At 47.3% G+C, this 21,078-nt stretch overlaps 2 protein-coding genes, 1 long non-coding RNA gene and 1 pseudogene across 10 annotated transcripts in view; 3 read left to right on the forward strand and 1 right to left on the reverse strand.

Annotated features, from left to right (window-relative positions):
• Nucleotides 1-2,412, reverse strand: part of LOC310697602 — a 37,395-nt gene extending 34,983 nt beyond the window's left edge. Inside the window, exons 1-2 of the long non-coding RNA XR_014521088.1 lie at nt 2,398-2,412; nt 1,549-1,609 (exon numbers count right to left, since the gene is read on the reverse strand). This is a non-coding gene — a long non-coding RNA (uncharacterized lncRNA). The remainder of the gene's footprint in view (nt 1-1,548; nt 1,610-2,397) is intronic.
• Nucleotides 1-16,669, forward strand: part of LOC310697399 (uncharacterized protein) — a 164,697-nt gene extending 148,028 nt beyond the window's left edge. For all 7 annotated transcript variants that reach the window (XM_083484020.1, XM_083484021.1, XM_083484022.1 and 4 more), the window contains 6 exons: nt 13,365-13,460; nt 13,612-13,686; nt 14,048-14,143; nt 14,684-14,758; nt 15,121-15,252; nt 16,375-16,669. In XM_083484020.1, the coding sequence (XP_083340146.1) occupies nt 13,365-13,460; nt 13,612-13,686; nt 14,048-14,143; nt 14,684-14,758; nt 15,121-15,252; nt 16,375-16,602 (702 nt within the window). In that variant the 3' untranslated portion in view covers nt 16,603-16,669. The remainder of the gene's footprint in view (nt 1-13,364; nt 13,461-13,611; nt 13,687-14,047; nt 14,144-14,683; nt 14,759-15,120; nt 15,253-16,374) is intronic.
• LOC310697579 (vomeronasal type-2 receptor 26-like) lies at nt 8-11,323 on the forward strand. Its single transcript, XM_083484306.1, has 5 exons — nt 8-1,119; nt 2,491-2,718; nt 3,789-3,915; nt 4,521-5,722; nt 11,009-11,323. Exons 1-4 carry the CDS (start codon nt 370-372, stop codon nt 5,417-5,419), a joined length of 2,004 nt encoding a protein of 667 aa, XP_083340432.1. The 5' UTR covers nt 8-369; the 3' UTR covers nt 5,420-5,722; nt 11,009-11,323.
• Nucleotides 8,160-11,013, forward strand: LOC310697449 (vomeronasal type-2 receptor 26-like; annotated as a pseudogene). Its single transcript, XR_014530138.1, has 2 exons — nt 8,160-10,418; nt 10,699-11,013. The product of XR_014530138.1 is annotated as a vomeronasal type-2 receptor 26-like (transcript).
• Nucleotides 16,670-21,078: the final 4,409 nt, after the last annotated feature.

A 21,078-nucleotide genomic window follows, 5' to 3' on the forward strand; every position in this document is an offset into this window, starting at 1 on the left:
ACAAAATCCCACAGGTAAGTAGTGGGAGAGCATGGAGGGACAGAGGATTTCAACTGCATAAGATCCTATTTTCTCTTTGGAGGGGTCAAGTAGGGATATTTTAAAAAATGGGAAAATCCTGAGCTATGGATCCTACATCCCTTTTTCAAAACTGAGCCTTCACCAACTTGTCACCTCCAGATGTTTCAGACTAAAACTCCCATCAGCCTCAGCCAGCAGAGATTTAGATGTCAGTCATTTCAGATAATTAAATATCTGTTATGCTGAAAGTAAAATAAATTGCTGATCTTTTGCTTTCCTTGCTAGATCAGTCATGGCTTCACTGCCCAGGTTCCCGAAGGTAAAACCCTGTTCCCTTTTGTCTACTGGATGAGTCCCAAAGAGGAAAGTCAGTACCAGGGGATTGTTGAATTGCTCCTGCATTTTGGATGGACGTGGATTGGCCTCTTCACTACAGACAATGAAGGTGGAGAAAGATTTGTGAGCGCTGTGAAACCTCTGATGCTCAGCAAAGGGATCTGCATTGCTTTATCAAAAAGAGTACCAGAAAGTTATTTTGATGAATTTATAACACCTGGGGAACCATTTTTCCTATGGAGACAAGTTGGGGTATTTGTTTCCTATATAACCAATGCACATGTTATCATAATACTCATGGCAATAAACAATATTTATGAGAAGGAAATAGGGGCGAAAGTCTGGATCACAACAGCTTTGCTAGAAATCAGAATTGGCTTTTACTTCCCTCCAAATATATTCCAGCACCTCCATGGTTCTCTGTCCTTTGAAATTCAGACTGGAATAAGGAGCAGCAAAGGTGAGAAATATAAATCGCAGTCCAATCTTCTTGGAGATTTTTTGGATGAAGCTTATCAGTGTTCATATTCAAAGCATCTGTTGTCCGTGAAAGGCAGGATAAGATGCAAAGAGGAGGAGGAAATGGAGATGGTGTCCCAAAGGGTATGTGAGACAATCCTGTCTCTAGATAGCTATAGCACTTACATCAATGTTCAAGCTATGGCTCAGGCCTTGCATGCTTCGCTTTCATCGAGATCCCAGAGGAGGCTGATGGTGGAGGAAGGAGAGCAATGGGGACCCCAAAGGCTACAGCCGTGGCAGGTATTTCCTTCCCCCTTTTTGCAAACTGCAGTCCACACAGATGCTGATCTTGACTGTGGATAAACCTGTAAACTATCATAGTTACTATTACTAATAGTAGCTTACCTTCCAACATGTCTCCAATGAAAATAGGGATGTCCCATCCCATAACGATTCTTTTGCTATTTATACCCAGGGCTTTCTTCAGGGGGAACCCGCTGGAACTCAGCTCCAGCACCTCTCAACTGGGTGCCATTTTGACCTTTGGAGGGTCTGTAGTGATAATATTAGTATTATTCTGTTTATATATCAACTATCATCTGAAGATCACAGGGTGGTTTGAAGAATAAAAATACAAAATGAGAATAGAAAAAGCAAAGCGAGATGAGTGCCACAACCCCAGAGTCGGCCACGACTGGACCTAATGGTCAGGGGTCCATTTACCTTTACCTTTAACCTACTGTTATCCCTTTTATTTCTTCATCTGATCTTCTACTTCTGACCAGGGTCTCTAAAACTAAAATAATAATGGTGACTGGGGATATCCCTCTCTTGTCCCTTTCATTATTTTGAATTTTTCTGTTATTACATTATTTAGTATCATCATAGCCTGTTAGTCACAATAAATTGAGTCAATTCCTCTAAGTACAGTGGTACCTCGGGTTACAGATACTTCAGGTTACAGACGCTTCAGGTTACAGACTCTGGCAACCCAGAAATAGTACCTCGGGTTAAGAACTTTGCTTCAGGATGAGAACAGAAATCGCGCGGCGGCAGCGGAAGGCCACATTAGCTAAAATAGTACCTCAGGTTAAGAACAGTGTCAGGTTAAGAACGGACCTCCAGAACGAATTAAGTTCTTAACCTGAGGTACCACTGTAATGACTCTCTGAATTTCATCATCTCTATAGTCTTCTTCGTAGAAGTCCATGAAACATGGTCAAAGGCCTTCTTTGCGTCTATAACAATCAACACTGCTTGCTTATCATTTCTAACCTCCAGATATTCTATTATATCAATTATATTCCTTATATTATCCTTCATCTGGCGGCCTGCTAAAAAATCAGCCTGGTCCTGATGAATTACCGGTAAATCCATTAATAGCACTTTCATGTTGTTTGCCAATAGGTCTGCAAACAGCTTATAGTCATTATTTAACAGAGAAATCAGCCTATAATTTTTGACTGATAATAGATCTGTATCTTTTTTCAGAATCATCGTAATGTAAGTATCTTAAATCTTTTAGTGGTTGTGCCAAATAATCTTGTAATTTCTTATAGTACTTTGCTGATAGCCCACCTGGCCATAGGTGTTTTTCCCATTTTGGCTTGATTAATTGCCTGTTGTAGCTTCCCAGTTTCTCAGTGCTGATGTTTTCCCCTGTCATTCCAGCTTCACCCTTTCTTAAGAGACATCCGATGTCTGAATACTTCCAGAGGCAGGCTGTGCTTGAATGAGAACTGGGAGCTACCAGCGGACTTTGATATTATGAACTGGGTGATGGCTCCCAATAAGTCTCGTGCCCTTGTGAAAATTGGGAATATAAGGAGAGAGACGTCTGCTGGCATAAAGTTCACCATTAACCCAGAAGCCATTGAGTGGCCCAAGAAATTCAACAAGGTAGGGGGAATAATTGGGGGAGGGGGCTAGGATATCCTGATTGTGCTCTTCCTTGAACAACCACTGCAAAATGACCATGTCAGGTTGACTGTCCAGTAACAGCTGGAACCAGCACGCCTTCTTTCTACAGCAGCTGAGATAGTAGGGGAATTTGGGATGCTCAAATAAAGGATATGGACCTTTCATACATGCAGAAGGATGAAAACTAATTTATTTTACAAATGATAATTACTGATTTATTGTATATATTTTTTAATTTGTGAGTAATCTCACTTCTATTAAATTTGTCTTAATTTGTGGTTGATGTGGTAAAATTTGGAAAATCAATTAAAGCAATTTGGCAAAAAACCCAAAAAAACCCCAACTCTCCTTTCAGTTGGGCATTGAACAGCAAAGCGCTTTCTTTCTCTCTCTCTGACACACACAAAGACAAGAATGAACCGTGTGAGAGATTATTTGAATCCTGAAATTTGGGGGAATCACATGTCAGACCCATTGTAATTTGCTTTGAAGTTTTATTAAGAAGGGAAACAGGTAAATGGAGAAGAGGAAACAGAGTTCTGTGGCTCAAACCTCAGCTGTACTGAACTAAATATAAAGCACAAGATATTCTGGTCACCCCAATGGTCAGCGGGGGGTTGAAAGGACCCTGATGAGGGGTCAAGGCTGCATTCCAGAGATCATGTTCTGCAGCTAAAGAGAACTGACCGCATTAAGGGAATGGGAGATGGCAGGCAACTGGGGATCTTGGCTGCTGGAAACGGCAACTGGGATCTCTCAGGATTCCCTGCCAGACAGACCCCTCCCCAACCTCTATGTGATTGATGTAGAGCTGTGATGATTTCCTGAATGATTCATTGGGGGCCACAACTGCAAATCTTGGGGTAGATCAGGGTTTCCCAAACTTGGGTCCCCAGCTGTCTTTGGACTACAGCTCCCATCATCCTGAGCTGGCAAGACCAGTTGTCAGGGATCACCACCATGCTATAGAGATCGCGTTGAGTGAATTACATACACACAAATACTCCTAACTGTTCCTCTTGGTTGCACCTTCTTGTCTTTCTGGTTAGGCCGTACCTCGTTCCAGGTGTACAGAAAGATGTCGACCTGGATATGCCAAGGTGGTTCTGGAAGAAAAGCCCATTTGCTGCTATGCTTGTGCTCAGTGTGCAGAAGGGACCTTCTCCACTCGGGAAGGTGGGTGATTCCAAGGGGGAAGAAATTCCTGGAGAGAGTAAACACAGGACAGAAATTCAGTCTCACACACTTTTTGTGAGAATTCTGCAGACATAGGGGAATGGGAATCCTTCCTTGACTTCCTTAGTATTAATCACCTTTATTACATCCAGGAAGTGAGTTGATAGGAATGACCATAAGGAAGAAATATCTGGGGTGCAAACTGGGCAGCTGTGAGAGGAATGCCCGCAAAGCAATCCTTTTTGATTTTGTAGACCAAGCCACACAAAAAGGAAATAATGTTGACACTTATCAAAAATAATGGATAGACGATGAAAAGCAGCAAATTACTAACAGCAAAAGCACAATAAAAATAAATACTTCATGTGAAAATTATTACAATATAATCTATGGACCGTTCTGATCTCACTGCTATGAACAATGAATGGAAGCAATGTCTGCATTTTAAAGGTTCAGACAAAGAGGAATAGGCAGGATCCAAACAATGCAGTTAACAGAAGTGGAGTGGTCACTGCCTCTCAGTTGATCCTAGATCACAATGTAAATAGAGCACAGATCATTAGGGATGTAAGTGATGCTGCAGCCACTCTTTTTCTCTTCCCCAGATGCAGAACATTGCACCAAATGCTCAGAAGATCACCATTCAAACAAGGACAGAGATCAATGTGTCCCCAAGATTATCATCTTCCTGGCTTATGAAGAATATTTGGGAATGGTGTTAGCTTCCATTGCCCTCTTCTTGTCCTTAACAGCAGGCATTGTGTTAGGAATCTTCATTAAATACAAGGAAACTCCCATTGTCAAAGCCAACAACCGGGACCTCTCCTACATCCTGCTCGCCTCCCTCCTGCTTTCCTTTTTGTCCTCCTTCCTCTTCATCGGGCGCCCAAGGAAAGAGACCTGCCTTCTCCGACAAACGACCTTCAGCATCATCTTCTCAGTTGCTGTTTCTTCTGTCTTGGCAAAGACCATCACGGTGGTGCTGGCCTTCCTTGCCACAAAGCCCGGGAACAGGGTGAGGAGATGGCTGGGCAAGAGTCTGGCCAACTCCATTGTCATCTCCTGTTCTGGGGGGCAAGTTCTCATCTGCACCATCTGGCTGGGCTCTTCTCCCCCATTCCCAGAGCCCGACATGCACTCCCAGGTGGAAGAGATCATCCTGCAATGCAACGAAGGGTCTGTGGCCATGTTCTACGTTGCCCTCGGCTACCTGGGCTTCTTGGCTGCCACCTGCTTCACTGTGGCTTTCCTAGCCAGGAAGCTGCCCGGCTCCTTCAACGAAGCCAAGCTGATCACCTTCAGCATGCTGGTCTTCTGCAGTGTTTGGGTGTCTTTTGTGCCCACCTACCTGAGCACCAAGGGCAAGCACATGGTGGCCGTGCAGATCTTCTCTATGTTGGCCTCCAGTGCTGGGCTTCTGGGCTGCATCTTCCTTCCCAAGTGCTACATTATTGTGCTGAGGCCTGATCTGAACACAAAGGAGCACCTGACAACCAGAAATTAAGGGGACATCTGATTCTTAAAATATTCCATGTTCCCGATGTCCAGAAGTGCCTAAAGGAAATACAGCTACTCATCTATGTTGCTTATTCTCCATCTCTGAAAGAGATTGTGTTCATTCTTAGCCTAGATTTTAGGAAGTCCTGTTGACATGAACAGTAAGATGGGTAGAAATCTTTTGTATGCTGTGTCATTTACAAGTGCACTTCATCTCATTTCGGTCTCCCAAGTTTTGTATATCAATAAACTGAGAAATTAATTTAAGTTATCTTCCATAGTCTGTTGATTTAATTTCTGTATTGTGTAAGTTCTGCTCCCTGTTCCAAAGAGTAGCCGCTGACCTTTAGCATAGCCTTGACTGGAGTAAAACGAATTCTATTGATTTGGCCTGGATCTGACACGTTGTGCACTGATGTTGAGGGGATCACCAGATGAAGAGTGAGCCAGCAACGAGTTCAGCATTGGAGGGAAGCAATGAGGCGATGCCAAATAGTTGTATTCCCTGCCTGCCAAACCTTATGCTCAGTCAGGAAGGAAAAGGAAGAGGCCTTCTCCTCCAACTCAGGTTTGAACCATTCAGGCCCCCATTTATAGAGCAAAACCAAGATCAGATGGGCAACTAAAAATAATTCACAGAACAGCCACTGATAAAGCATTTATATTAATTAGCCAAGATCGCATCCTGCTTCAGCTTTCATGACTCAAAACTAGTGGAAAGCTTACCAAACTCTCAGTCTTACAGCAATTCAACCTGCAGCATTCTAATAAAAGGTGCTATATAAATTTAATAAATAAAGGTCCTGAGAGAGCTGACTGTTTATTTGTTTGTTGAATCTATATACCCGGAGGTCTAAAGACCTAAAATATATTGGTCAATATCCCTATATCTGTATACCTGGAGGTCTAAGACAACAACCCAATAACACACCCACCCAAAAAAACTCACATTTTAAAAGGGCATAAGATGTCCTTCAAATCAACCAAAGGCCTGGTTAAAAAGGAACGTTTTTGCTTGGCACCTAACTGTGCATAATGAAGGTGCCAGGTGAACTTCACTGGGGAGAGCATTCCACAGACGGGGAGCCACTGCAGAGAAGGTCCATTTTTGTGTCCCCACCCTCAGGACCTCTCAGGGAGGCAGCAAAGGATATAGAGCCTAAGAAGCTGATTTTATGGTCCAGGTAGGTTCGTATGGAAAGAAGCGGTCCTTGAGGTATTGTGGTCCTGAGCCATTTAAGGCTTTATAGGTCAAAAACAGCACTTTGAATCGGGGCCAGAAATGAATTGATAGGCAGTGCAGTCGGACCAGGATAGGTGTAATATGTTCTGTTCTGTTTTCTTTTCTTTTTCTTTTCTTTTTTCCTGTTTCTTTCTTTGTGTAGTCAGTAGAAATGTTTGTATTTTTTGTTTTGTTTGTATTCGTTTGTATTCTTTGTTTCCTAGGTTAAACCACAGAGCCTTAGGACTTGCCAATCAGAAGGTCGGCGGTTCGAATCCCTGCGACGGGGTGAGCTCCCGTTGCTCGGTCCCTGCTCCTACCAACCTAGCAGTTCGAAAGCACAAAGTGCAGGTAGATAAAGAGGTACCGCTACGGCGGGAAGGTAGATGGCGTTTCCGTGCGCTGCTCTGGTTCGCCAGAAGCGGCTTAGTCATGCTGGCCACATGACCCGGAAGCTGTCTGCGGACAAACGCCGGCTCCCTCGGCCAATAAAGCGAGACGAGTGCCGCAACCCCAGAGTCGGTCACGACTGGACCTAATGGTCAGGGGTCCCTTTACCTTTACCTATATAGGGGCATAGCTGGGCCACCAGCCGAAGCTGATGGAAGGCACTCCAGGCCACTGAGGCCTCCTGAGCCTCGAGCGACAGTCAAGGGCCCAGGAGTACCCCCAAGCTATGAGCCTGCTCCTTCAGGGGAAGCGTAACCCCATCAAGAGCAGGCGATCTCCCACCCATCTGGTCTAGGGAACCACCCACTAACAGTGCCCCAGTCTTATCTGGATTGAGCTTCAGTTGGTTGGCTCTCATCCAGTCCATTGCCGGGGCAAGACACTGGTCCAGCACTTCCACTGCCTCACCTGCAGATGTGAAGGAGAAATAGAGCTGAGTGTCATCAGCATAATTCTGACAACGTATTCCAAACCTACAGATAACCCCACCCAGCGATTTCATGTAGATGTTAAACAATGTGGGGGACAGGACTGAGCCCTGCGGAACCCCACATTCAAGGTTCCCAGCGCTGAAAAGTAACACCGTCTGGGAATGACCATCCAAGTAGGACTGGAACCACCACCACCATCTGGTGTGCGGCCACATGCTCAGCAAAGGGAGATTAGCAACAGTTATTTCCCTAATCAAGTGGTGCATGGATTTTAGGAAATAGGACAAATAAATAGATAAATACATATTAATAAATACTTGATAAAGAATAACAAAGCTGCTAGAATGCTAGCCTGGCTTCTGCGCACACAAATACTCCTAACTGTTCCTCTTTGTTGCACCTTCTTGTCTTTCTGGTTAGGCCGTACCTCGTTCCAGGTGTACAGAAAGATGTCGACCTGGATATGCCAAGGTGGTCCTAGAAGGAAAGCCCATTTGCTGCTATGCTTGTGCTCAGTGTGCAGAAGGGACCTTCTCCACTCGGGAAGGTGGGTGATTCCAAGGGGGAAGAAATTCCTGGAGAGAGTAAACACAGGGCAGAAATTCAGTCTCACACACTTTTTGTGAGAATTCTGCAGACATAGGGGAATGGGAATCCTTCCTCAACTTCCTTAGTATTAATCACCTTTATTACAACCAGGCAGTGAGTTGTTAGGAATGGCCATAAGGAAGAAATCTCTGGGGTTCAAAGTGGGCAGCTATGAGAGGAATTCCCACAAACATTCCTTTTTGATTTTTTATACCAAGTCACACCAAAAAGGAAATAATGTTGACATTTATCAGAAATAATGGACAGATTATGAAAACTAGCAAATTTTTAACATTGTATGGAAACAACAGAAAACTGTTTGCATTTTCAAAGGTCCAGACAAAGAGGAGTTTCTTCAGGATAAGGCACGATCCAAACAATCCAGTTGAGAAATACAATGAGAAAAACCTTCTTCACTACCTCTACCTTCTTGAAATAATAGCAGAGTAAACTTTTTTTTTAGAAACAAACAGGTTTTTTGCCTCTCCATACTGCTTTTAACAGTCTTATTTCCTGATGTCCACCACATAGTTTTTCAAAACTTAACAGAGCACAGATCATTAGGGATGTAAGTGATGCTGCAGCCACTCTTTTTCTCTTCCCCAGATGCAGAACATTGCACCAAATGCTCAGAAGATCACCATTCAAACAAGGACAGAGATCAATGTGTCCCCAAGATTACCATTTTCCTGACTTATGGAGAACATTTGGGAATGGTTTTAGCTTCCATTGCCCTCTTCTTGTCCTTAACAGTAGGCATTGTGTTGGGAATCTTCATTAAATACAAGGAAACTCCCATAGTCAAAGCCAACAACCGGGACCTCTCCTACATCCTACTCGTCTCCCTCCTGCTTTCCTTTCTGTCCTCCTTCCTCTTCATCGGGCGCCCAAGGAAAGAGACCTGCCTTCTCCGACAAACGGCCTTCAGCATCATCTTCTCAGTTGCTGTTTCTTCTGTCTTGGCAAAGACCATCACGGTGGTGCTGGCCTTCCTGGCCACAAAGCCCAGGAACAGGGTGAGGAGATGGCTGGGCAAGAGTCTGGCCAACTCCATTGTCATCTCCTGTTCCGGGGGGGCAAGTTCTCATCTGCACCATCTGGCTGGGCTCTTCTCCCCCATTCCCAGAGCCCGACATGCACTCCCAGGTGGAAGAGATCATCCTGCAATGCAACGAAGGGTCTGTGGCCATGTTCTACATTGCCCTCGGCTACCTGGGCTTCTTGGCTGCCACCTGCTTCACGGTGGCTTTCCTAGCCAGGAAGCTGCCTGGCTCCTTCAACGAAGCCAAGCTGATCACCTTCAGCATGCTGGTCTTCTGCAGTGTTTGGGTGTCTTTTGTGCCCACCTACCTGAGCACCAAGGGCAAGTACATGGTGGCCGTGCAGATCTTCTCTATGTTGGCCTCCAGTGCTGGGCTTCTGGGCTGCATCTTCCTTCCCAAGTGCTACATTATTGTGCTGAGGCCTGATCTGAACACAAAGGAGCACCTGACAACCAGAAATTAAGGGAACGGTTGATTCTTAAAATATTCCATGTTCCCGATGCCCAGAAGTGCCTAAAGGAAACACACTTGCTCATCCATGTTGCTCATTCTTCATCTGTGAAAGAGATTGTGTTCATTCTTAGCCCAGGTTTTGTGTAGTCCTGTTGACATGAACCGTAAGATGGGAGGAAATGTTTTGCTACCTTGCTTTACCAAGGACTACAATGAGTCCTGGTCTACTGCCCTTAGTTTGTAAAGTTTTATCATTTAATCATTTTTTGCTTTGAGAAGTTATATTTATCTCACAAGTTAGGTCTTTGAGTGTGCTTCCTTTGTCCTAACTACCTATTAACCATATCAATTCTGATATTCAACAATAGTTTCTAGTTATGTCATTTCTATTTATTGAATTTTCTCCATTTTCTACATGTATGCTGTATCATTCATAAGTACACTTCACGTCATTTCGTTCTCCTAAGCTTTGTATATCAATAAACTGAGAAATTCATTTAAGACATCTTCCGTAGTCTGTTGGTTTAATTTCTGTATTGTGTAACCTCTGCTCTCTGTTCCAAAAAGTAGCAACTGACCTTAGCCAAGCCTTGACTGGAGTGCAATGGGTTTTATTACACTGGCCTGGATGTGACATGTTGTGCACTGATGTTGAGTGGATCACCAGATTACGAGTGAGCAAGCAACAAGTTTAGCATTGGAGGAAAGCAATGAGACGATGCCAGATAAGTTGTATTCCCTGCCTGCCAAACCTTTTCAGAGGAGGCATCTTATGCTCAGTCAGGAAGGAATAGGGAGAGGCCTCCTCCTCCAACTCAGGTTCCTCCCATTCAGGTCCTCCTCGTCCAACTCAGGTTCCTCCCATTCAGGTCCTCCTCCTCCAACTCAGGTTCCTCCCATTCAGGTCCTCCTCCTCCAACTCAGGTTCCTCCCATTCAGGTTCTCCTCCTCCAACTCAGGTTCCTCCCATTCAGGTCCTCCTCCTCCAACACAGGTTCCTCCCATTCAGGTCCTCCTCCTCCAACTCAGGTTCCTCCCATTCAGGTCCTCCTCCTCCAACTCAGGTTCCTCCCATTCAGGTCCTCCTCCTCCAACTCAGGTTCCTCCCATTCAGGTCCCCATTATAGAGCAAAGCCAAGATCAAAAGGGCAAATAAAAATAATTGACAGATCAGCCACTGACAAAGCATTTATATTAATTAGTCAAGATTGCATCCTACTTAAACTTTCATCACTTCAAATTGGTGGAAACTCTCATTCTTATTACGATTCAACTTGTAGCATTCCAATGAAGGGTGCTATATAAATTTAAGCTGGGAGCAGCCTCTGGCTTGACTTATTTCATTATTCTTACTAATATTAATAAGTAATAAAGTATGAATTTGGGGGGAGGGGAATACATTACATTAGTGTCCAGTCATTGCATTTCTATAGGATACTTCATTTCAATCAATCAATCAATCAATCAAATCTTTATTACAGTAGTAGACCAGCATCAGTAGAGTGGGGTACAATCATTTTCAGTCTGTAAAACGTTTCGGAAAGCGAAAAAGTATTTAACACAAAGTATATATAAAAGTCTAAAAGACGCTAAAAGAAGGGTTTGGGAGCATTAAACAGATGTGGAAGAGCATAAAAGGTTAGTATATAAAGACTATGGCCACCAATTTACAGAGCACTCTGATATGAGTGTTCATTAAATCTAGCATAATAATAGTAATTGACAGGGGTTCAGGAGCAGAGGCACAGGAAAGGGAGGAAACAGAGAGCGAGGGGGAGGAATCCGAAGGAAATATGAGCGATGACAGCGGCCCGAGATCTCTGAGTCTTTCCAGTGAATTGGAAGATTCACAGAAAGGGGCGCCAGTGGTCAGAGCAAGGGGGGCGCCTAGGGGGACACCCCAGGAAGAAGGGACCAGAGGGGACTCAGAGAGCAGCAGTTGGAAATCGGGACCAGCTTCCCCACCAGAGCGCAGTAGGGGGGAGGGGTCCCAGGTATCGGGATCAGGCGGCTCGCCGCAAGCAGGAGGGCATGAGTCAGGATTGGCCACACCTCCATCGGGGAGCGAGGAAACGGTCAAGAGGAAGGTTGAAGGCTGGGCGCGCGCGCCAAGTTCAAATGCACAGGAAGGCGGCACAGTAAGCAGCCCGGATAGGGAGCCAGGTCCTAAAGCCCGCCGCAAGGAGGGAGAAGAGTCCGGGGGGTCAGCGTCAGAAGAGTCCAGAAAGGAAGAGACCGCGGGGGGCAGAGGGACCCAGAGGAGGAAGGAAAGACGGAAGAGGTGGAGTAAGGCTAGGGTATTAAGTTGGTGTACAGGAGGCGGAGACTCAGACGGAGCTTGATCTGGCTAGCGTGATCCTCTGTGAGCTGGGACCTGGAAGCAGCTCTGACAAGTATGAATTTGGGGGGAGGGGAATACATTACATTAGTGTCCAGTCATTGCATTTCTATAGGATACTTCATTTCAATCAATCAATCAAATCTTTATTACAGTAGTAGACCAGCATCAGTAGAGTGGGGTACAATCATTTTCAGTCTGTAAAACGTTTCGGAAAGCGAAAAAGTATTTAACACAAAGTATATATAAAAGTCTAAAAGACGCTAAAAGAAGGGTTTGGGAGCATTAAACAGATGTGGAAGAGCATAAAAGGTTAGTATATAAAGACTATGGCCACCAATTTACAGAGCACTCTGATATGAGTGTTCATTAAATCTAGCATAATAATAGTAATGAAAAGGTGTGGCAATGGAGGAGTGCAGGGAAAAGAAAACTCCTGGCACTCATTCTTTCTTGCTAAAGAATTAAAAGGTTTCTCTGCTTTTCTCCTTCTTTTTCCCTTGGGTGGTGTGTTCAGCGGTCACCCTCAGGGGAAACAGGTTCCCCCCCCCCTTGGAGGAAATGGACTGATCGGAACCTGGCTGTGACATCGGCTCAGAATCCCAGCCTCACTTTACAGTTGAGTCCAACAGCCTTTTGGTGGTTTCTCTGCAAGTGAATCAGAAAAAACTGTTATTAGGCACCGAAAAAGCAAAGTCTGAAGACTGATGTCTGGGGAAATGGTGAGGGGACCAGCAGGAAACTGCTAAGGGAGTTTTGAGTCCTTTTCTTCTGTTGCAGTTGCAGAGAAAGGAGGGTGGGGGGTTGGGGTCCGCCCCAGGTGTCATCACTGAGGGGGGTGGCAAAAGGACATAAAGCCGTGTTTAAAATAAAAATTGGGCTCACCAAACCTTTTAGTTGAGTCAAAAAACGCGGCTGGCACTGGGCGCCGCACCGCGGGGGCTGGCACTTACCGGGGGGGGGGGGGCTGCAGAGTGCCTGATCCACGCATCTCTCCTGGGGGTGACTTGGTGGCTTGGGCCCCTGCAGGCTGGGTGCTGCCTGAAACGGCAGCGTGGGGCTTGTGTCTGCCCCCTGCCTCTCCCTCAGCCGCCCTACAGCTGGGGGGGGGGAGGCAGAGGATAGGCTCAAGGCAGCGCCCCCCGCCCACAGGACCCCCGTGTTGAACCGGGCACCCGAGCGGCTGGCTATGCCGCTGTTCTGTTGTTTTAATTATGGGTGCCTTGAGAGTGAATGTGCTGTGCTTGCTGCCCCACTTGTCCTGATGGGCCAGCCCCCCATGGCGCCAGGGCTGTAGGGCTTCCCTGGCTAGCGACTCAACGTGGGCAGGAGAGTTTGCCTTCTGGGTTCCTGCCTGTCTCATTCTGGGCTGCTCTCTTTCTCCTCTCTCCCCACTGTCAACTCTGGGGTCCTGTCTCTGCTAGCAGTCAGCCACCGAGGAGGACATTCTCAATGTCAAGGAGGACGAAGGAAAAGGCAAGGAGGAGACCGCAAGACGGCTGGATCTCCTCAGCCCTGACTGGGTAGGTGGCCGTGGCCTAAGTGGTGATTGGCAGAAGGGGAGGGGGGCATATCAATCGTAGGATGAGACTGTTGTTTCAGTTATGGGTGCCTTGAGTTTTAACGTTTGGCTGCGTTTTTTAATTGCTCGTTTTTTGCATCTTTTCCTTGCAGGTTCCAAGTATGTCACCATTTTCTAGTGTTTCCTCCCTGTCCTCCCTGGATTCCCTTTGGGACTCCCTCAATGAGGTACGTAGCAGACAGAGCAGGAGGGAAGCCCTGCTGAGCTGCACATGGGCAACCCTGAGGCTGGGGAGGAGGAGGAAGAGGAGGAAGAGGAGGATGCTGGCTGGCTGACCGGCCAGGCCACCTTCTGGACGGTTGAGAGCAAGGGGGCAAACAGGCAGGGGGCTGCTAAGGGCAGACCATGCTTGCTGCCCCACTCCTCCTGATGGACCAGCCCCCCATGGCGCCAGGGCTGTAGGGCTTCCCTGGCTAGCGACTCAATGTAGGCAAGAGAGTTTCCCTTCTGGGTTCCTCTCTCATTTTGGGATGCTCTCTTTCTCCTCTCTCCCCACCGTCAACTCTGGGGTCCTGTCTCTGCTAGCAGTCAGCCACCGAGGAGGACATTCTCAATGTCAAGGAGGACGAAGGAAAAGGCAAGGAGGAGACCGCAAGACGGCTGGATCTCCTCAGCCCTGACTGGGTAGGTGGCCGTGGCCTAAGTGGTGATTGGCAGAAGGGGAGGGGGGCATATCAATCGTAGGATGAGACTGTTGTTTCAGTTATGGGTGCCTTGAGAGTGAATGTGCTCTGCTTGCTGCCCCACTCGTCCTGATGGACCAGCCCCCATGGCGCCAGGGCTGTAGGGCTTCCCTGGCTAGCGACTCAACGTGGGCAGGAGAGTCTGCCTTCTGGGTTCCTGCCTGTCTCATTTTGGGCTGCTCTCTTTCTCCTTAATCCCCACCACAACCTCTGGGGTCTTGTCTCTGCCAGCAGTCAGCCAGCGAGGATGACAATTTCCATGAAAAGGACGATGAAGGAAAAGGCGAGGAGGAGACCGCAAGACGGCTGGATCTCCTCAGTCCCAACTGGGTAGGTGGCCGTGGCCTAAGCGGTGATAGGCAGATGGGGGGGGGGTCATATCAATCGTAGGATGAGACTGTTGTTTCAGTTATGGGTGCCTTGAGTTTTAACGTTTGGTTGCGTTTTTTAATTGCTCGTTTTTTGCATCTTTTCCTTGCAGGTTCCAAGTATGTCACCATTTTCTAGTGTTTCCTCCCTGTCCTCCCTGGATTCCCTTTGGGACTCCCTCAATGAGGTACGTAGCAGACAGAGCAGGAGGGAAGCCCTGCTGAGCTGGAGAACCCTGAGGCTGGGGAGGAGGAGGAGGAGGAGGAGGAGGAGGAGGAGGAGGAGGAGGAAGCCGGCTGGCCGGTCAGGCCACCTTCTGGACTGGTCGTGAGCAAGGGGGCAGGCAGGCAGGCAGGCAGGCAGGGGGCTGCTAAGGGTATGCTTGCTGCCCTACTTGTCCTGATGGACCAGCCCCCCATGGCACGAGGGCTGTAGGGCTTCCCTGGCTAGCGACTCAATGTGGGTTCCTGTCTCATTCTGGGCTGCTCTCTTTCCCCCCTCTCCCCACCACCAATGCCACCACCTCTGGGGTCCTGTCTCTGCTGGCAGGCAGCCTCTGAAGTGGCTATCAAGAAGGAAGAACCACAGGAAGTACCAGAGAGCCCCCCAGAGGAGGACGGGGAGGCCCTTGATTTGCCGTGCCCCCCACCTGGAGAACACCTGGAGGAAAGCGTAATCGAGGTCAGACGAAACATACATTCATTCATGACATATGAAAAGCTTCCCTGAACAGGGCTGTCTTCACATGTCTTCTAAAAGTCAGATAGTTGTTTATTTCTTTGACATCTGGCGGGAGGGCATTCCACTGGGCGGGTGCCACTACCGAGAAGGCCCTCTGCCTGGTTCCCTGTAACTTCACTTATCGCAGTGGGGAACCGCCAGAAGGCCCTCAGCGCTGGATCTCAGAACGATGGGGGTGGAGATAATTCTCCTGGGTTGCTTTTGGTTTGGTGTTTGTTTTGTAAGATATCTCTTTTGAATGCGTTTCCAGGTGCCTCCTGCCAAATGAAGTTATTAATTGCAAAGTGGGTTTGGCGATAATAGAACCATGTTGGCACTTCGCAAAGCCGGTTCTCTCTGGGGGTTTCCTGCCTCCGATACCTTCCCCCCACCCTCTTGTTCTTGGTTTTGTGTCTCGTTCAGATCTCTCCAAGGCTGACCACATGAGAACTTGGGAGAGGAGTGTTCCCTCCTGACTACAACCCTTTCATATAACGCCTTGCCCCAAAAAAGAAAAGGAGGGATTATGACAGCCTGCCACCACACAGGCCCTTCTCCTTCACAAACGGTCTGGAGGGCAGCAACACAAGAAGGGGCCTTTTCTGTGGTGGCTCCCCACTTGTGGAATGCTCTCTCCAGGGAGGCTCATCTGGCACCTTCATTATGTATCTTTGGGTGCCAAGCAAAGACGTTTCTCTAGAACAGAGCTTCCCAAACTGTGTGCTCCTCCCAGGGCTGGAAAACGGCTAGTTGAACTGAATCCCTGTGTTGCGAAATGAGGCATGTCTCCAAAGTGTGTCACCAACATGGAAAGTTCTGCTCTAGAACCAGCCTTGGGCTAATTGGACAACGCATGGCCTTTTCAACATGCTTGTGGATTGGGAGGTTGGCTTATGAGTTCGGTTTTCTTTTTAATACATATGTTGTGTTTTTATTTTGTATTTTTATGCTGTAAGCCGCCCTGACAGCTTCAGATGAAGGACGGCGTACGGATTTAATCAATCAATTGTTTGTTTGTTTGATTGATTAATGATTGCGGCATTTTCCCAGAGTCTGGAGGTGAATTGTTTACTTTTCTCACAGGACTGTGAGGAAGAGAGGCCTCCGAAGACCCCCACTTGCTTGGGTTCCATCATCTCCCGGATTCGCAAGATCTTCAGAAGAGCGCTGCCGCCAGCACCACCAGTGCCACCAGAGCAACCCAATACAAGAGGCAGCAGTGGGGTGCAGGGGGAAAGGAGGCCACTCTGCACGTGGCTCAGGCGCTGGATGCGGCAGCATCGCAGCTGTGTCCACCCTGAACCAAGATGAGGAGGAGTTGGGAGGCTTGCACTGATCCGCCCAGGGGGATTTTGCCACCCCCCTGGGATGACACTCGGGGCGATACCCCCCCACACACCCCACCTTCCTCCGCCAGTGGTGGCAGGGGAAGTAGCACCTGGAGGCGCCAGAGTCCTAAGGGACATTTCCTTTTTGTTGTCCTTGCACAGGTCTTAATCCTTGTGGTCCAAACTGGAGAGGAGGAATAAAAGATCAGAGCGCGGAGGCAAGCGGGGCGAGAAACCCAAACTCTCGTGGCCCTACGCCGGCGTCCCACACGGCCAGCCCCAGTCCTAGAGCCCGACACCTTTTGAGATTGCGGAGCAGAATGGAGAAGACAGCGGGCAAAGGGTGGATGGCGAAGGAGAAGTGCGAGAGAACGACAGCGTCTGCGGTGGTGGAGGAGAAAGAGAAGACAGGACTGAGAGGGGAACGATCCTGGAAGGTGGCTTGAAAAGAAAGGGCAATATGGCGTAGAAAAACTGCTAGCTCACGCTGCCCACGCCCAAAGGAGGAGGGAGGAAAGGAGGAAAGCAAGCGAGCAAGAAGGGACAGCTAAAGAAAGAACTGAGAAAAGAGACAGCGAGACCTTCTGGGGGTCAAAGAAATTACAATAAGAAGGAAACTGAGTTTCCTCCCTCCAGAGCTTGCTAATGGTCCTGCATTGTTCTATTTCCTTTTTATGTATAATTCTGTATTATATTGTTGAATTGTTGTCTTAGGTGATAAGCCTATAAAGGAAGGATATAAGGGAAGGGGGGAGGTATTAAGGGAAGACTTTGAAAGGAAAGGCAGAAAATAAAAAGGGGTGGGGAAAAATAAGTGGGAGGGAACGCATAAAGGGAAGATGCAAAGCATTATATAAATTTTGTTTGTTTGTTTGAAATAAAGACGCTAACCATTGAATCTGCATGGATCTTAAAATCATTTTGTGGAATGTTAATGGGCTAAATGGTAAGACTAGGAGGAGGAGACAGAGTGACTCCCCCTGCAGCTGCTCAGCTTTCATGGACTCAGAGGAGAAGGTCTGGTGAGAACCAACTGGCTGCAGCCTTCTTAAACAGAGCTCTCCTCAGCAATCGGATGCCTGTGGTTCCCAGGCCTAACTTGGCCCTTCCTGCTCTCTGCCTGGATCCTTGGCTTTGCAAGCATTTGCATTCCCTGACCTCTGGCTTGTCTGACTACGCGGGATGCTGTCTGCCCAACCCTCGGAATGGGCTTGGCTTCGTAGGCGGTTTCATGCAAGAGTTCTTGGAGACTTGTCTCCTGTTTGCTTGGCCTAACGTTCCTCTGAGCTTTGCACTCTGTTGTCACGGGACTCGGAACAGGGCTACGGCCAGCAAGCCTGTTGGATCAGGCCCATGTGCCATTAAGCCCAGAGGCCAAGCAGATGCCTGGGGGAAACCTCTAGGCAAGATCAGAGCTGTGGGCATGAGAGTTTGGAGAAAGTAGCAGAAGATCTGAGAAAAGCCATGAAACTACATGGGCAAAAGACTTGAGTGGTACTTTCTAACCTTACTAGGCCTGTCAAGTTTTATCTCAAAGCATCTCCTCCTGCAAACCTCCTGCCAGTTGTATGTGTCAATTTACATATTCCCGTCCTCCCTGCATGTCAGTAAAGATTGATTGATTATATTCTTACTGGGCAAAAAGATCTGTGTATTCCTGCTATTTTACTATCTTAATAGACCCAACTTCCATATCATTCATTGGGCGTTATTTAGAAATAACCTTAGTCCTGAACGCAGCATTCTTGGGCCATTTGGGATATGACAGCGACACATTTGGTCCCTCAGCTCTGGGGATTTCCCTGGCTTTAGCAGTCTAAATAGGTGTCCTGTTTTGCCAGGCCTCTTTTGCCAAGGCAACACGCGTAGTTGTCTTGGGATTCTAGCTCCATAGATCTTCATTTTGCTATATCTCAAATGCTGAAAATGGATTTAAAGCAGCAGCAATGGGCACAAGCCCCTGGGGCTTCATGTTCAGCATGTATTTCTTTATTGCAGTCTGTATCCCAGGGGATACCTGATCAAGTCCTTTGATCTTTCTGAAGCTAATCTGGGGTCATCCTGGCTGATTTCGCACAGTCATATTTCGTAGGAAATATTGTGCACTTCCCTCTCCAAGCTGAGTGAATGGTAAGTGAAACCTCAAATGTGATGTACAGACCCTCCAAGTACCCCTGTTTTCCAGGGACCACCCCGGATTTAACTCCACATTTGCTGTTTGAGCCACTCAAGGCTCCCGGAAGTTATCAAGGTGAGACTTCTTCCACTTCCAATTATCAAAATCATAGTGATTTCCTCTTCCAGAAACTCAAGAGATATTTCTGGAGATTGCCTGATCACCAGGCGCAACAACAGTGTGATGTTGTTAATTGCACAGTGGCTGCAAAAGGACATTGGTGCAGAGAATATTTCCTGTGCCAGAAAGCGACCGATTTCTCCAAGATTTGGTGCAGGTGAAAGGCTGAGGGGAGCAGGGATATGTCTACATGGTGCTTAACACCTCTGAACCTTGCCCAGATTGGGACAGCCACTGCAGCTTTCGTCTTGCATGAGTCTTTCGATTATTCTGCTTGGCTGGCTCTTGGCATCAGAGGAGCCACAGGGGAGGAGGAGCTGGAGCCAGAATGAAACCTTTGCTGCTTCTCTGGCTATTTCGGCTGCTAAAGATGCCCTGTGGGCTCTGTGGGAACCGGAAGGCAAAATGCCCCTTGAATCTGATCAGGGATGAATCTGATGTACAAAATTACAATCAGTACCAGTCTGGAGATCTTCTTATTAGTGGGATTGTATCTCCAAAACATTTGCACAAGCAAGTTCTATATGTCTTTACACAGACACCCTTCCCCAAGACTGAGATGTAAATAATCATCCACACATACCCTCCAACATTTCCCCGATGAAAATAGGGACGTCCTATTCCATAATAATAACTTTATTATTTATACCTCACCCACCACTCTGGGTGGCTTCCAACATAGACAGAAGCAGAAGAAAGCATTAGACATGTAGAAAACTTCCCTATACAGGGCTGCCTTCAGGCATCTCGGGGGTCGGATAACAGCATAAACTCCAACATTTCTCTGGTGCAAAGAGGGGCATCCGGAGCACGCCTCCCAATATTGTTATGAAGAGGGAAAGAGAAAGGGAGAAGCATGGTCATCAGCTGAAGCTCAACGGAGGAAAGTTGGTATGTCGATGAAAGAAAACGATAAAAATGATAAGAAGCAAAGTGTCAGGGGTCAAGGTAAAGAGGCGTCTCTTCAGCATTCAGCAGCAATTATGCAATAAAGACGACAGCGTAGAGCCCCTCAGCTATGCCCTAAATCACAAGGTTGCTCTGGTGACCAAAAGTGAGAGAACACCTGCACACCACATAAACAACTTTAAAACGTAATGAACAAACTATTTTTGCCCCTCTTTCTCTGTTTGACATCATCATCTCATGACCTCCCCCACAGCAGCATAGATTTTCAGAATGTAGTTGTACACAGCTGGTTCTGGATGTAAGAGATGCTGAAGAAACTCATCTCCAGATGCAGAACATTGCACCAAATGCCCAAACAAGGACAGGGACCAATGTGTCCCCAAGATTACCACCTTCTTGGGTTGTGAAGAACATTTGGGAATCATTTTAACTTCCATTGCCCTCGTCTTGTCCTTAACAGCAGGTATCGTGTTGGGAATCTTCATTAAATACAAGAAAACTCCCATAGTTAAAAGCCAACAACTGGGACCTCTCCTACATTCTCCATTGATAAACCGTATTTTTCGCCCTATAGGATGCACTTTTTCCCCTCCAAAAATGAAGGGGAAATGTGTGTGTGTCCTATGGGGCGAATGCAGGCTTTCGCTGAAGCCTGGACAGCGAGAGGGGTCGGTGCGCACCGACCCCTCTTGCTCTCCAGGCTTCAGGAAGCTATCTGCAAGCCTGGAGAGCCCAGAGGGAGTTCCCGCCGGGCTCCGAAGGCTTGTGGATAGCAGCCTCTTCTGTGGGCTGGGGTCGGGGGAAGCTCGGGCTTCCCCCGCCCCCAGCCCCGCAAGCTCTGAGAGCAATGGCGAGGTTGCGCAACCTCGCCTTCGCTCCTGGACCCCCAGCCCCAAGGCTAAAAATGAAGCCAGGACAGCTAGCGGGATCCATCCCGCTCGCTGTCATGGCTTCTTTGCTCTTTGGGGCTCCCCCCCCCAAAAAAAATAAGTGCACCCTATGGGCCGGTGCGCCCTATAGGGCAAAAAATACGGTAAATGCTTTATGAGTCACTGATAAAGCATTTATATTAATTAGCCAAGATAACATCCTACTTAAACTTTCATCACTCCATACAAGTGGAAAGCTTACTAGACTCTCAGTCTTATAGCAATTCAACCTGTAGTGTTCCAATGAAAGGTGCTATATAAATTTAATAAATAGGGACTTCCGGGTTAGCGCCATCGGCAATGGCGGAGTTCCTCTGACCGAGAG

Source organism: Podarcis liolepis, assembly GCF_965112155.1.
Source record: "Podarcis liolepis genome assembly, chromosome: 18".
Lineage (NCBI taxonomy): Eukaryota > Metazoa > Chordata > Lepidosauria > Squamata > Lacertidae > Podarcis > Podarcis liolepis.

Bases quoted from the DNA above. Each gene is read 5' to 3' on its own strand.
- LOC310697579 (XM_083484306.1), top strand. From the start codon at position 370: ATGAGTCCCAAAGAGGAAAGTCAGTACCAGGGGATTGTTGAATTGCTC. The intron at 1,120-2,490 runs GTATTTCCTTCC...CTGTCATTCCAG, and splicing joins AAAGGCTACAGCCGTGGCAG to CTTCACCCTTTCTTAAGAGA. The intron at 2,719-3,788 runs GTAGGGGGAATA...CTTTCTGGTTAG, and splicing joins GGCCCAAGAAATTCAACAAG to GCCGTACCTCGTTCCAGGTG.